This window comes from Notechis scutatus, chromosome 7 (genome assembly GCF_049901735.1).
Source record: "Notechis scutatus isolate UNSWTSFEM ecotype Mainland chromosome 7, rNotScu1.2, whole genome shotgun sequence".
In the NCBI taxonomy this organism is placed as follows: domain Eukaryota; kingdom Metazoa; phylum Chordata; class Lepidosauria; order Squamata; family Elapidae; genus Notechis; species Notechis scutatus.
The window spans coordinates 1,948,648-1,962,802 of record NC_142015.1 but is presented as its reverse complement, the minus strand read 5'-3'; the positions used below and the strand labels follow the sequence as shown (position 1 = coordinate 1,962,802).

General features: G+C 46.8%; 1 protein-coding gene across 2 annotated transcripts; it reads left to right on the top strand.

Moving 5' to 3' along the window:
* The first annotated feature begins 105 nt into the window (after nucleotides 1-105).
* TMEM127 (transmembrane protein 127) lies at nucleotides 106-13,168 on the top strand. 2 transcript variants are annotated; one of them, XM_026688681.2, is made up of 4 exons: nucleotides 106-246; nucleotides 5,615-6,011; nucleotides 9,817-9,981; nucleotides 11,514-13,168. In XM_026688681.2, the coding sequence occupies exons 2-4, from the start codon at nucleotides 5,768-5,770 to the stop codon at nucleotides 11,819-11,821; spliced, it is 717 nt and encodes a 238-aa protein (XP_026544466.1). In that variant the 5' UTR covers nucleotides 106-246; nucleotides 5,615-5,767; the 3' UTR covers nucleotides 11,822-13,168. The 2 variants fall into 2 exon arrangements, with proteins under 2 accessions (XP_026544466.1, XP_087826016.1); XM_087969890.1 differs by lacking the exon at nucleotides 106-246 and adding an exon at nucleotides 2,603-3,240.
* Nucleotides 13,169-14,155: the final 987 nt, after the last annotated feature.

Sequence of the window (14,155 nt, the reverse complement as noted above, 5' to 3'; positions counted from 1 at the left end):
ACGTCACGCGAGTCGCGACATGGACGCCTTTACGCCGCGCGGGACGCGACCCGAACGCCGTGACGTCACTCAGGACGCCCTACGGCCGCCGTGACGTCGCCTCGAGGGGGCGGAAGCGGAAGCGCGGCGGTGGCCGGGAAGCTGAGGGAGCGGCGGCGGCGGCGGCGGTTTTGTCAAGATCGGCGCCCCCCGCCCGTCCCCTTCCACGGAGGCCCGCCGCGGTTCAAGGCCTCGGGAGCGGCAGCGGTGAGGAGGAAGGGCCCGCGGGAGGACGGCGGGGGAGGGGACGGGGGTGTGTGCCGTTGGGTCCGGCCCGGACCGACCCGGTGATTGACGGGGTGTCCCGCTCCTTCCTCCGCTCCCCCCCATCCGCCCCGGTCTGGGCGGGCGGCCTGTGCGGAGGGTCCTCCTTATCCCGCGGACTACCTGGAAGGGCGGGGAGGGGAGGGCTCCTGCTTGGGGTCTTGGGGTTCGCCGACCGGGATTTGGGGGTTCGGCGCGTTGGGGGAACAGAGGCCGGGCGCTAAGGCGAAGATGGCGAGGAGGAGGAGGAGGGGATGGGTGGGTGGGTGGGGGGCAGCTCTCCAGCCTCGGCCAGCTTTAAAGCCTGGCGGACTCCGACCCCCCAGAACCCCCCAGCCACAGCTGTGCTCGGAGGTTGGAGGCCCCGGAAGGGCTTAGAGCCCCGCTGGAGGCTCAGCGGGTTCCTTGGATTTGGAGCGTTTGTTGGTTCAGGCGAGATCAGGATCAGGAGACACCCTTGACTGTCCCTTTTCCTTTTCCCTCTGGACACACTGGCACACCTCGGAAATGAACGTCTGGTGCCCGCCCTCGAAGTGACACTGTGTGTGTGTCTGTAGTGTGTATGGTCGTGCCACACATATCACAAAAGTTATAGGGTTTGTGTAGTGTATGTATGTAGGTGTGTCTGTACTGTGTATGTACACACACACACTCATGCACACATCAGAAAAGTTACAGGATTTGTGTAGTGTATGTGTGTGTGTATGTATATATATTTATTTTCTTAAGTTTTTGCGGTACTTACATGTATGGTATTCAGCTTTGTTCGGGTATTTTCCCACGTCATTATAGTTGTGCTTTTAAAGTTGTAGCAACGTTTTGGCAGAATCTCATCTGCCATCATCAGGCTTCTGTATTGTGTTTGTCTGTATTGTGTGTGTGTGTGTGTGTATACACACACACACACGCACACGCACATACACACACATACACACATATACATACATATCACAAAAGTTATAGTGTTAGTATGTGTATATGTGTAGTGTATGTGTATGTATATGTGTATGTACAGTGTACATGTGTGTGTGTGTGTGTGTACTATGTACACACACTCAAACACATCTCACAAAAGTTATACAATTTGTCTAGTGTATGTATGTATATTTATTGTGTGTGTGTCTGTATATATGTATATATATGTGTGTGTATATATATATATATATATACACACACACACATACTCTCATGCACACATATACATATCACAAAAGTTATAGTGTTAGTGTGTGTGTAGTGTATGTGTATGTATATGCGTGTAGTGTGTATGTACACACACACACACACACACACACATATACTCTCATACATATACATATCACAAAAGTTATAGTGTTAGTATGTGTATATGTGTAGTGTATGTGTATGTATATGTGTATGTACAGTGTACATGTGTGTGTGTGTACTATGTACACACACTCAAACACATCTCACAAAAGTTATACAATTTGTCTAGTGTATGTATGTATATTTATTGTGTGTGTGTCTGTATATATGTATATATATGTGTGTGTGTGTGTGTTATATATATATATATATATATATATATATATATATATATATATATATATATATATATATATATATATATATATATATATATATACACACACACACATACTCTCATGCACACATATACATATCACAAAAGTTATAGTGTTAGTGTGTGTGTAGTGTATGTGTATGTATATGCGTGTAGTGTGTATGTACACACACACACACACACATACTCTCATACATATACATATCACAAAAGTTATAGTGTGTGTGTAGTGTATGTGTGTGTGTACACACCCGTCACAAAAGTTGCTAGTCATCTAGTTTGAGATGCCTCCTTGGTCACCCTTTGACTCTCACATACGACTTACTAAAACAAGTAAATCAGATAACAGTAAATGATACCAGCTGAAATGCAGGGAACAACGACAGGGAGGAAATACCAGGAACCAAATTCAAAAAAATAAATAAATAAATAAAAGAACCCTTGCCAGCACTGCAGGGTCATAAACGCCCATCATTTATATTATATGGGAGGCAGTAAAGGTAACCTGTAACTCGAGAGTCACTTCTTTGCTTGGGCCAATCCTTGAATTGGACTTCAGGGCAGCCAGAGAAAATGGGCGAGAGAGAAAAAAAAATACATGGTCAGAGAATGCTGGAAAAGGGACATTTGAGTGTGGGAAAGACACTCACACACTGGCCTCTTAAAGGCTCCACTATAGAGTTGTTCAGTTTGGATTTGAACAACTGCTTCGCCGCAACCTTTTATTCCCTTCCTGTCCTGCTTGTGTTTTTCCAGGCACAGATTATTTTAGAGAATGGTGGTTAAGTGAAACCCAGGGCTGTTAAGCAAGCCCTTTTCAGAAACCAGCTGGGAAGTTTTCGTTTGTGAAAGACAATCGTGTGATGTCGAGCTGCTGAAATTGGTCACTTTTCCCCCAGTGCCGTTGTAAATTCAAAACTCTGGCTAAATGAATAGTTGTAAATCAGATATTATTATAAGAGCAGTTTGATAGTACAGCCCATTATCCAGAAAGTTTGAAGCTGGGCATGCTAAGCGAAGACCAGTAACCTTATATTGGCAATACAAGCAGTCTTTGACATACAACCATTTGTTTAGTGACTGCACTAGAAAAAGTGACTTGTGACCATAACAGCACTAGAAAAAGTGACTTGTGACCATTTTTCACATTTATGACCATTTGCAGCATCCCCATGGTGATGTCAAAATTCGGATGCTAGGCAATTGACTGTTGTGGTTCGCTGGCAGCAGGTGTGGACGGCTGAGACCTCGGAGAGTGAGGTCTTAGATGAGGGGCCTGGACCATCAGGAGTGGAATGCTGCCTTCGGAGATTGTGGAGGCTGGCAGCAGTGAGGAAGAGGCCCCCGAGGAGCCCGAAGGAAAGAGCAACTGCAGCAACACGGGCGACTCGGGGGTAAGGCTGCAAGGTGATGGTCCCTCCCTGAAGAGATAAAAGCCAGCTGAGAAACGGAGTTCTTTGCAGAAGGCAAAGAAGTTTGATACTCGAGCCTGGTGGATGTTAAAATATCTGGGTTGGTGTTTGGAGACTCTTCGATTTATTGTTTAGGAACTTTATCTGTTGTTCTTGGCAGCCTTGAAAAAACTTGGCAAGGTTCTTCCTTGTTGGAGCTAATTAGTTGGAAGCAGCCTTTTATCTGTGAAAAAAACAGGATTCATAGATGAAACAGTAAAAGGTTGTGCTGGTACCTTTGTCTTGTTTTTGCTCTTGTGGAACCAGGTTTGGGTCAGGACACTGACTCATATTTATGACGCTCGCAGTGTTCCTGGGTCATGTGATTATACCCTTTTGCGACCACCTGACAAGCAACTGCAGCAAGAAAGGTGTCATATATAGAGCAGAATTCACTTAACAGCTGCCTTGCTTAGCAGCGGAACTGTCGTGCTCAATTGTGGCCATAAGTGGAGGACTACCTGTACTTTTGGATTCCTGCCCTGAGCATGGGTTGAATTCAGTAACGTGTATGACTTCTTTTCATTCTTTTTAATTATTGAGCTGTTTGTAGAAATCAATTCTGGAAGAGGTTACGGAGGGAACTTTGCTCCTTTTAATAACCCTGCAAGCCTCCAGCTTTGATTGAATTATTTCTGACCTGAATTTGTTTCCTCGTTAAAAATCTAATATCCTCCAGCCATTGTGCACACTAGGCACCAAGGTTAAAAAGAGTCTTGAGGGTAAATTGCGGTGTCTGTGCCCACAGCATCTTTTTCTTAGGAAAAACCTAGAGAGAAAACAGCCTCCTGCAAAGAATCTTGAATTCCTGGCTGGAACCCAAAAGATAAACAACAGTGGCGGAAGCAGCATGTAGAGAAAAAAAATTGTCAGTGCAAATGGACAAAGACGTGTTATTCTTGTTCAGCTATACGGCTAAATTGCAGTTGTAAATTCATTCCATTTTCTTTGGCCTTAAAGAGGTGCTTTTAAAAGGTAATTTGGTTCAGGAATTAGATAAGATACGTGAGAATGCTATTGAAGAGTAGCTCAGGAAAGGGGTGCTTCTTATCACTTAGGGGTCTATGGGATGAACCCCTTTTCTCCCCCAGTTAACTGGAATCTGCATAATGCTGTTGGTGCAGATTGCTTTGCTGACAAGGAAAGAGTGTGTGAATATACAGTGGCTTGGATAGTAAGAGCTCCCATCCTGTTTATGTTCCTCAGGCGGCATTTGGTATCTTCACTGATTCTCTTGTGAGTATTACGCATATTGCTGTCAGTCTGGTGACATGTGTGGCCTTTGTCAAGTTCTTTTTATACGTTAGTGGCTTTGAAACAAAAAAGGGATGTTTTATGGAACCATGAAATGCATCGAATCCCCATTGCTTTAAAGAAAAGATCCTTGTTGACTGTTGGGCTTAATCCCTTTCTTTGGTCTGAGAATTATTGTAATCCTTTATATTTTTTTGCCAACTCAGATTCCAAACATCTTCACATGCCTTTAAGGGAGGGATCCAATATGGCTGTTTTGTTTCTCCCCCCCCTCTGCTTGACCTGGGCAAATGTCCACAACATTTTCCAGCCCAACAATTAAACTCTGATAGTTAGAAAGGAACTTTCATGCATCCATACCACGGTCAATTACAAACAGTAGTTTCTTGCCCATCTGTTCTGACCAAGGCTTTCAAGAGACTGTAATTAAGCACACGCTTAGTCCAAAAAACTCTTGTTTTATTTCAGTGCTGGGAATTATGTGCATTCCCAGCTCATAATGAGTTCCAAACAGTCCCTCAAGATAAGCAACCTACCTTTCTCTCCTTTGGAGTACTGCTAACAACTAAAGTGCCAAATGAATTATAAAAAACCAACTGAAGTACAAAGTCCACACAGAGCTTCAAGGATTAATCAGAACAGGACAAACAAAGTTGCTTCCTGCAAAGGTTTCTCTACCTTTGCCTGTCCTTTATCCCTTAGGGGAGGGGCAATCACCTCCCAGCCTTATTCCCGAGTCGCCCCTTCTGCTTCAGCTGTTCTCGCCTTCTAGCAGCTCTGCGCACATGCGCACTGGGAACAGGCTCCCCTGGGTCCTCTGCCTCGCTGCTCCAGACTGGAGGCTCCGGAGGCAGCACCCCACTCCCAGATGGCCCTGGCCCCATCTCTGCATCGGATGCAGGACCCTCGTCCGAGTCCTCTCCAGACTCCCTGACTGGTCCCCGTTCTTTCCCACTGTCCGATTCCGCTGCCGTCTGCACCGGCTGCCGGAGAACCACAACACCATCTTGTCATGATGATGATGCTTGTCATCATCAGTTGTCTCTTTTTGTTTCCTCAACAGAGTCCAGAGACCAACCTTCCTCTGATGATCATGTCCTATCTGCAGGCCTTCTGTTAGCCTCCTGGCTAAGTCTCCAGCGGCACCGGCAGTGCCGACCTCTGAAGACCCCAAGTGTTTCGGTGCGGCGTTGGATTCATTTGGCTGGACACCCGAATGTATACCCCAAGTGGCTCAGTGTTGCCAGGTGGCCGAAGGCGAAGAGGGCAAGATGGGAGTGCCTTGCCCAAGCAGCCCGAAAGGAGCCTGGCATCTGCCTTGCCCGGAGCCCTCTCCATAACCGCTCTGTGTACTGCCTTGGCGGAGCCCGCCTGGCTACGGATACACGGAGGCACTTGTTCTCGCCAGGAGCTGGGAGTGGCTGATGTGCTGGGATACATTGACCCGGATCTACTTAAAGGTGAGAATGAGTTAAGAGTTAAACCCTAGAGCAGGGGTGTCAACCTTGGCAACTTTAAGACTTGTGGACTTCAACTCCCAGAATTCCTCAGCCAGCAAAGCTGGCTGAGGAATTCTGGGAGTTGAAGTCCACAAGTCTTAAAGTTGCCAAGGTTGGACACCCCTGCCCTAGAGTTAAAAGGCAAGGAAGACTCGGAGTATTGTACAGTTTGGGAAAATGGGTAGGAATGAATGAACAATAGGGATAAGAATTGAAGAGATCAGAAGATACAGAAATGTATATGAATCATTAGAAAGGTATGGAGATGTGTGTATGTCACAAAGATGCCTCAGTACTGTTAGAGATGATCGAGATTTGTGAAAAGAAAAAAAATACAAAAAAAATATCAGATATAAATAAAGGTGAGCAGGAAACGGATGCTCTGAAAAGATAACTATAGATTGGTCTCGTGTGTCTGATCCTCTGCCGTTTATTTGTCCGGAGGCGAAACCACGAGTAAAAAGACTTGATTTAAATCGACTCGACAAATCGTCCTTTTTAAAGAGTCGCTGTGTCAGCCTTCAAGAATCTTTACTTTCCAGCTGCCATAGTAACGGGGGGCGGGGGGGTGTATATTGGAAGTGGTGACCCTTTGAGAGCCATATGGAACGAAATTTCATTTTAATGTATGCCAATTAGTGTAGTGTCCATTCAAAGTGACAATAGAGTTATTCTAAGTTCTAAGAGTGGTGGTAACTTTTAAGGGGGATAACAAAATCTTTGAAAGCCAGTTGCATTGATTTTATTGTAATTTCTTTGTCGTGAGGCATTGAGAGCCGGTTGGCATATAAGTTTCATACATTACTGTTAGTATTATTGTTGGCATTGTGCTACACTGACTCATAACTGAGCATAAGAAGGGAGAGAAGGTAAAAACAATCAGACTTGCAAGATTCTGTTATAATCAGTTTCAGTAAAGACAGTTTTAGCCGCCTGGTGGAGTTGACTTCTTGGTTTAACACTATCCTGACCAAAGGGAAGACTATGGAAATCAACCAGGAATTTCAAATTCTCATTGCTTGTTTAACTTTCCTCTGTCCTCACTTGTTTTCCCACAATCTCCATTTTAAAAGTAGATTATTATAGTCACAAGCCTGGGTTTGTTTGTTCCTCGGTGTACATCCCAACCCACCAAATAACTCCAGTTCAGTTCCTACTGAAATGAGGTTGAATTGTTGCCAGTTTAGGGCAATTAGCCTTGTGTATATATCAAATTCTGATATATTATTCTGATTATGCTCCATGTGAAACCTCTTAAAACCGAGCACATTTTGTAGTTTTTTTGTTATTACTGTTATTTGTAACCATGGCGAACTGGCATTAAAACAGGATTTTCAGTTTCTTGAATTGGGAGGACCTGCATGGAACAGATTGGGAACAATGTCAAGCAGTTCTTGTTTAAAACTCTAGTATCGTTGTTTTTTTTGTTCTCCCAAAGTTGATTTTGGAGAGAGGAAAACACTGAGAGTTAAAAACAAAATACAAATCAAATTTTAGAGCATTTCTTTTTGGACATTCATGCGCTCTAAACCCACCGAGTTGCTTCATGGAGAATTAAATCTCACTGATTCACAGCCCCAGCCTTTGGCAAGATGGAACACAGTGGCACCAACGAATAAACCAGCCTACTTTTCTCCAGAATGAATAAACAGTGAACCTTTGTATTAGCTGCACCAGCGCTTACGGATCTGAATTAAACGTTTCTTTTTAAAAAAATATGTATTTACTATTTTATGTTTTATAAAATACAAAGCAAAAAAAAAAAAACCTGGAGAGGAAAAAAAAAACCTCATACATCCAACAGTAAGGATGAAAAAAGGGAAAAAATGTATAAAAAAGGGAAAAAGAAAAATAATGACTGAAACACCCAACATTAAACATTTGGGGGGAATTCTGCTTAAACTTTAGCTGGCTTTCATGCCTAAGGCAAGACTAAAACTCACTGTTTCCCCCATTTTTATAACCTGGTGCTTAAACCACAAGATCAAGCCAAGGTCTGTGTATGTGTGTGTGGGGTTTTTTTTTTTATGGTTCTGCTTCTTGCCAGGGCAAAGGCCTCAGGATAAACCAGTGAAGAAGCAATGTGTAAAGTAGGTGGAAAGTAGTCCTTGAGGAAACTGTCAGAGTGAAACTGCTTTCACCAGCTGCTTGGTGATCTGAAATCGAAACTGAAACTGAACCTCCTCTCCTCTGCTTGTGTTTTGCCTTCCCAAGAAATTTCTTTCCAGGTGGGGAGGAGGACTAGAACTCCTTAGCATCAGAGCGTGTTAATAATAATAATATAGGAAATACTCTAAATGCTCTGATGAGTCATTTGGAAAAATCCTTTCTTCGTGAGCACCTAGAAGCCAAGAGGAAGCGACGTGCCAGATTTCAAGTTTGTAGGCTTTACAGTTGTGGAGATTTTGTTACGATGCCTGAGTGGTCTTTTGCTTTTAGATATATAAATATATAATGCTTGTTGTAATATCTGTTTTCAATAAGACTTTTAATTCTGCTAGCTATTTATCATCACTGTTTGCAAGGTAGGCAGCCATACAGAATGACATAAACACCTGAAGATTACTTTGTAGGAATCTTCAGGTGTTTATGTCATTCTGTATGGCATGTAATTTTGTAATATCCCTAGGTGTGAAGAAATATACAATCTTTACCCCATAAAACCAGGATGCAGCCCTCATTTCCCGGAAAAGCCGAAGCAGAAAACTATCCCGTGTGGGTTTTGTGAAATGGAGAAAGAGTTTTAAGGCGATGGGACTTGGTCCTGGATTTTTGGAGAGTTTGGGGGAGATGGGGGGGGGGAGAATTCTATTCTATCTATATTCATATGGAAAAGACATTTGTTTTAGCGCAATGGGTGCCTCTTAAAAGATAAGATCCGTACCAGGTTGTAGCGTTTCAGGATGCTGCTCTCGTGGAAGTTAGTAAACCCCGGTGACCAGCATAGAACAAAGAAAGACTTTGCCATTTGTCTAAGCAACTCTTGAGACAATTTTTATTTTTGTCTTTAACCCAACCTAATTCTTTTTGATCCATTGAACATTACTTTTCTCTAAGCCACGTAGCTTGAGATACTTTCCTTCCACCCACCTCAGCCTTCTGTAACTCTGCCTCCTCGAGATATATGAATTCTTAGAATCCCGATTTAAGAAGCAATTCTTACATTTCTTTCATTTTAAGTTCCTGGGCAAATTCTGAAGAGGCAAATTATCCATATCTGAAGAATGTCCCAGTAGCAGAAGTCTATTGAACATCAGAAGACTCAGTAAATAATATTGCAACCAGGGATTCAAAATTTTTTTTTACTACCGGTTCTGTGGGTGTGGCTTGGTGGGTGTGGCTTGGTGGGCGTGGCAGGGGAAGGATACTGTAAAATCTCCATTCCCTCCCCACTCTTGGGGGAAGGTTACTGCAAAATCCCCCTTCCCTCCCCACCCCACTAACCTGCTTTCCAGCTCTGTTCTCCTGCGCAGGGCAACCAAAGAAGACCCAGCCAATCAGCTGGGACTCAATGGGAGGCAGAGAAGAGATGGGGGCGGGGCCAGTTGGAGGCGGGATTGGCCGGTTCTCTGAACTACTCAACATTTCCGCAACCGGTTCCCCAGAACTGGTCCGAACTGACTGAATGCCACCTCTGATGGCAACGTCCCATAGCCCTGGGTTGTCAACTGGAAGGCTGAATCTGTGACAGGAGGAAGCGTTTCTTCTGATCAGAAGTAAAGCCCCTCATGGAACCGACTTGTTGATTCTGTCTCCCTCCCTCCAGACTACTGCATGAACCCCCAGACGGTGCTGCTGCTTCGGGTGATTGCTGCTTTCTGCTTCTTGGGAATCATCTGTAGCCTTTCAGCGTTCCTTCTCGACGTCTTCGGGCCCAAACACGCCGCACTGAAGATTACGCGCCGTTACGCCTTTGCTCACATTCTCACAGGTAGCTGGAGAGCGGAGGTGGGCTGCAGCCAGTTCGGACCGGTTCGCCCGAATCCCTTGTTCCGATTTTGCGTGGTTCGGAGAATGGCCTGTTTTTCGGGCTGTTAGCCTGAAAATGGCCCCAAAAACCAGCCTGAAAATGGCTCAAAAAGAGGCCGAAAAATGGGCAGGGGTGGACCAACCAGTCATGGGATTAGCCCCAACCAGCTGACAATCTACCCCCATTTAAATCATGAGTTTCTAGCTGCATCTCTCAGAGTTTAAAAAAAGATTTATTAGGGGTGAACATGCCGGTGCTACCTGGGTGCAGCCGACTCCGAGACGCATCATTCATTTCCCCCTTGACCCTGGTCTTCCCCCACCCCCTGCATGTATATTCACCAATGGGACACATCCCTAGCCAAGAGTCATCAATCATGCTCTCCAGTAATAATCTTGCGCCCCAGAAGCTTCGGCCGCCTAGATAAGTGCCTAGCACTTATCTACGGTATGCACTACTCCCCCCCACTCCCTTTCTGCTGGCCACTCTAAAAGACCAGAGAAATATTTCTGACACCTGTTCCTTTGAGGTGAGTGGCCAGGAGGCGCGGCTGGATGTGATGAGTGACATCACCCACCCAGTCACATGACCAACCAGCCACGCCTACCCAGCCAGAGAACCAGTTGCTAAAAAATTCGCAAAATTGATCTTGGAGCCTGGAACACCTCCCCTGTTTGTGTCCCTACAGTGTTAAGATTTTCACCCGTGTGAAATTTTAAAGCACATGTTCCACATTGCTCTACCGAGTCCGCTTCTGTGCTGAAGGCACAATTAGTTGGACTAACAAGGGAAAGCTGCTTGGTCCTCCAGGTCACCGATATCCCAAAGTTGCATTTTTGAGAGGCAACTGGACTCATTTTGGTGAAACTAGACCAAAAAAGTCCAGCTGCCTCTTGAAAAAGCACCTTTGGGACCAGAGAAAGGACCTATGCTTTCTCCCATTGGCGCAACTCAAGCCTTTGGCCCTTGGTTTGGCCATAGGCCACAAAATCATCTCCAAATGACCTTAGGAGGGGGCTAATAAAGACCATCGGGAAGACATTAAACTGCTTTTTTGCAGTCCATTTGGTTTCTACCCCACATTTGCGTTAAAAACAAGTCATAAAGCATCTTTTTGTCCAGTCAGTTCTCCATGAGACAAACCAGTCCAACGTGTACATTCAGCTTCAGATCCCGAAAGATCTTATCTCTCCCCATCCCACACTTTCATCTTAAAAAGAGTGTGAGAGTTCAAAAAGCAAAAAAAAAAATGTTCATTTAGCAGGTAACTGAGATGATGCAACCCATTGGCTCCTCGCTAGCTGTCTGTGTGTGTGTCTCTCTCTCTGTCTATCACTCTGTGTGTGTGTGTGTGTGTCTCCGTGTCTTTCATTCTCTCTCTCTGTCTCTCTCCGTGTCTGCCTGTCTGTCTCTCTCTCTGTTAGCCTGAGAAAGGGTCATTGCCCATGTCCTCATTCCCCATGTTCCCATCCGTCTTTTCCTTCTGCCCACAGTGCTGCAGTGCGCCACGGTGATCGGGTTTTGCTACTGGGCCTCGGAGCTGATTCTCGCCCAGCAGCAGCAGCACAAGAAGTACCACGGCTCGCAGGTCTACGTTACGTTTGCCATCAGTTTTTACCTGGTGGCCGGAGCCGGCGGGGCATCCATCCTGGCCACGGCCGCCAACCTGCTGCGCCACTACCCCACTGAAGAAGAGGAGCAGGCCTTGGAGCTTCTGTCCGAGATGGAGGAGAACGAACCTTACCCTGCAGAGTACGAAGGCATCAACCAGTTCCAGCCACCGCCGGCTTACACGCCATAACGCTTCCCCGGACGATGGCTGGGGCAAAGGAGGAGGGCGGGGGCGGGCTTTCTTCCAGCCCGTCCCAGAATGTCAACCTGCACACAATTGCTTGGGAAGGCATTCCCTTCTCTTCCTGGAACCTCCCTCTTGTAGGTGTTTCTCCCTTCCTTCTCCCCCCGTGGATCTGCTCCCTTTTTACCGTTTCCTGTCTGGGGAGAAGACCAGGAGCCCGAGCTGAAGACTTGCTCATGGAGTGACCTCTGAAGTGGTCGGATTCCGAAGCAATGGGGTGACATTTGGGAGCGGGGTTTGAACCTCAGGCATTCGGGGGCAACAACTGCACGACGTTTCGAGCGGCAGAGCTGGGTGAGGCTCCAGAGAGAGAGAGAGAGAGATCTGAAGAGAGGAAGAGGAGAGCCACTTCTGGAGAAGGAAGGCATGTAGACAGCTTGATTGGATGGGAAAGGCGATGGGTGGGCGGGCGGAGGGAAAGGTGCCACCATTTTTGACGTTGCGCGAAGACGTTTTGCGTTGGGCGGCGGAGAATTCAGCGGTCCTGTCCCGCCATCCACAGAGCTCTCCTTTTGGGGGGGGGGAGAGTGGAAGGATACCCCACTCCGACGTTCACCCCTAGGGGCCAACAGGCTTGGCCTTCAGCACCCTGAATGATGGGACTCCTTCTCTATGCACTGGCTTGTGGAGAGCTGACCCCCGTGTGCTTCCTGAAAAAGCAGGGTTGGCGTTTCCTCCCACCCTCGTTTCGTCCACTCCTGCGACTCCGCGCAAGCGTTTTGCACTTTCTCTTGCTCTTTCTTCGCGCGGCCTCTTTCCCTGACGGGGTTGGTGGAGGGGGGGGGAAAGGGGCCACGAAACGTGGCGCACTCCAAGAGGGTATTGCGACTACTGAGCTTTCCCCTGGGAGAGAGGTGGGTGTGCCTGTCGTCTCTGACAAGGGACTCCCGGGGCTGTCCTTCCACCCGGCGTCCCCCGCTGCACAATTGCCGGGCCTCCTCCAGCCCGTCTTCGCCAGGCAACATATCACAACCACGTTCTTCCCCCTTACCACCATCACCAATGCAACCAATTATATGCAAAAAAAAAAAAAAAAAACATTGCAGGCTTGATTTCCACTGTTACCTTTTCGGTAGGTCTTTTCCCTCCCCCCACCGATTCCACCTTCTCCCTAGAGCTTCTGGCCCCGATTTTTCCCGATCCGCTGGCGTGTTTCACAGACGGGAGTCCACCTGTTAGCTGCAGGTAGTAACTCAAAAGAGCATTTCACTTTCTGTTCGCTTCCTGTACAAAGAGAAATTATAGTTAACATTTTTCCTTTTTTTTTAAAAAAAAAAAATTCTCTGCGTGGAGGTAAACCCGCTTCAAATAAGCCAGCAATTTTTTTTTTAAAATTCACTAAAATGTGCTTTTACTGACCGTGGGAGGGAGGGAGGGAGGATGCTGACACGAAAAGGAGAGAGTGAGCCTTGTCAAGGAATATGCGTGTCTGTGTTTTGAAAGAGTATGGAGAACTGTTAAAAACAAAGTAAAACTGGCTTGACTTGATGGAGGGTTGTTCCTGTTCAGCGAGATTTAAAAGAGAAACGCAGCGAAAGCTGCCTGAGAGTTCAAAGGGGGTTTGTTGTGATCTGATTCAGAGTTAGAGAGGACTTGAAATCCAGGGCTGGGCGTCAAAAACTTCAGCAACCGATTCTCTGCCTGGTTGCTGGGTGGGCGTGGCCATAATGGGCGTGGCCTACTCGGCCTCCTGCACCATGGCAGCAGGGGAGGGGCATCTTTGCCCTCCCGAGGCTCTGGAGGCTTTTAACTTGAGCCTCCGGGAGGGTGAAAACTGCCACCCCCGGATCAGAGGTGGTATATTCAGCCGGTTCTGACTGGTTCTAGAGAACCGGTCGGAGAAATGTTGAGTAGTTCGGAGAACCGGCCAATCCCACCTCTGACTGGCCCCGCCAACCCCATCTCTTCTCTGCCTCTCATTGAGTCCCAGCTGATTGGCTGGGTCTCCTTTGGTTGCCCTGCCCAGGAGAACGGAGCTGGAAAGCAGGCTAGTGGGGTGGGGAGGGAAGGGGGATTTTGCAGTATATCCTTCCCCTGCCACGCCCGCCAAGCCACGTCCACAGAACCGGTAGTAAAAAAAAATTGAATCCCACCACTGCCCACGCCAACCCCATCTCTTCTCTGCCTCCCATTGAGTCCCAGCTGATTGGCTGGGTCTTCTTTGGTTGCCTGGCAAAAGGAGAGTGGAGCTGGAAAGCAGGCTAGTGGGGTGGGGAGGGAAGGGGGTTTTGCAGTATATCCTTCCCCTGCCACGCCCACCAAGCCACGCCCACAGAACCT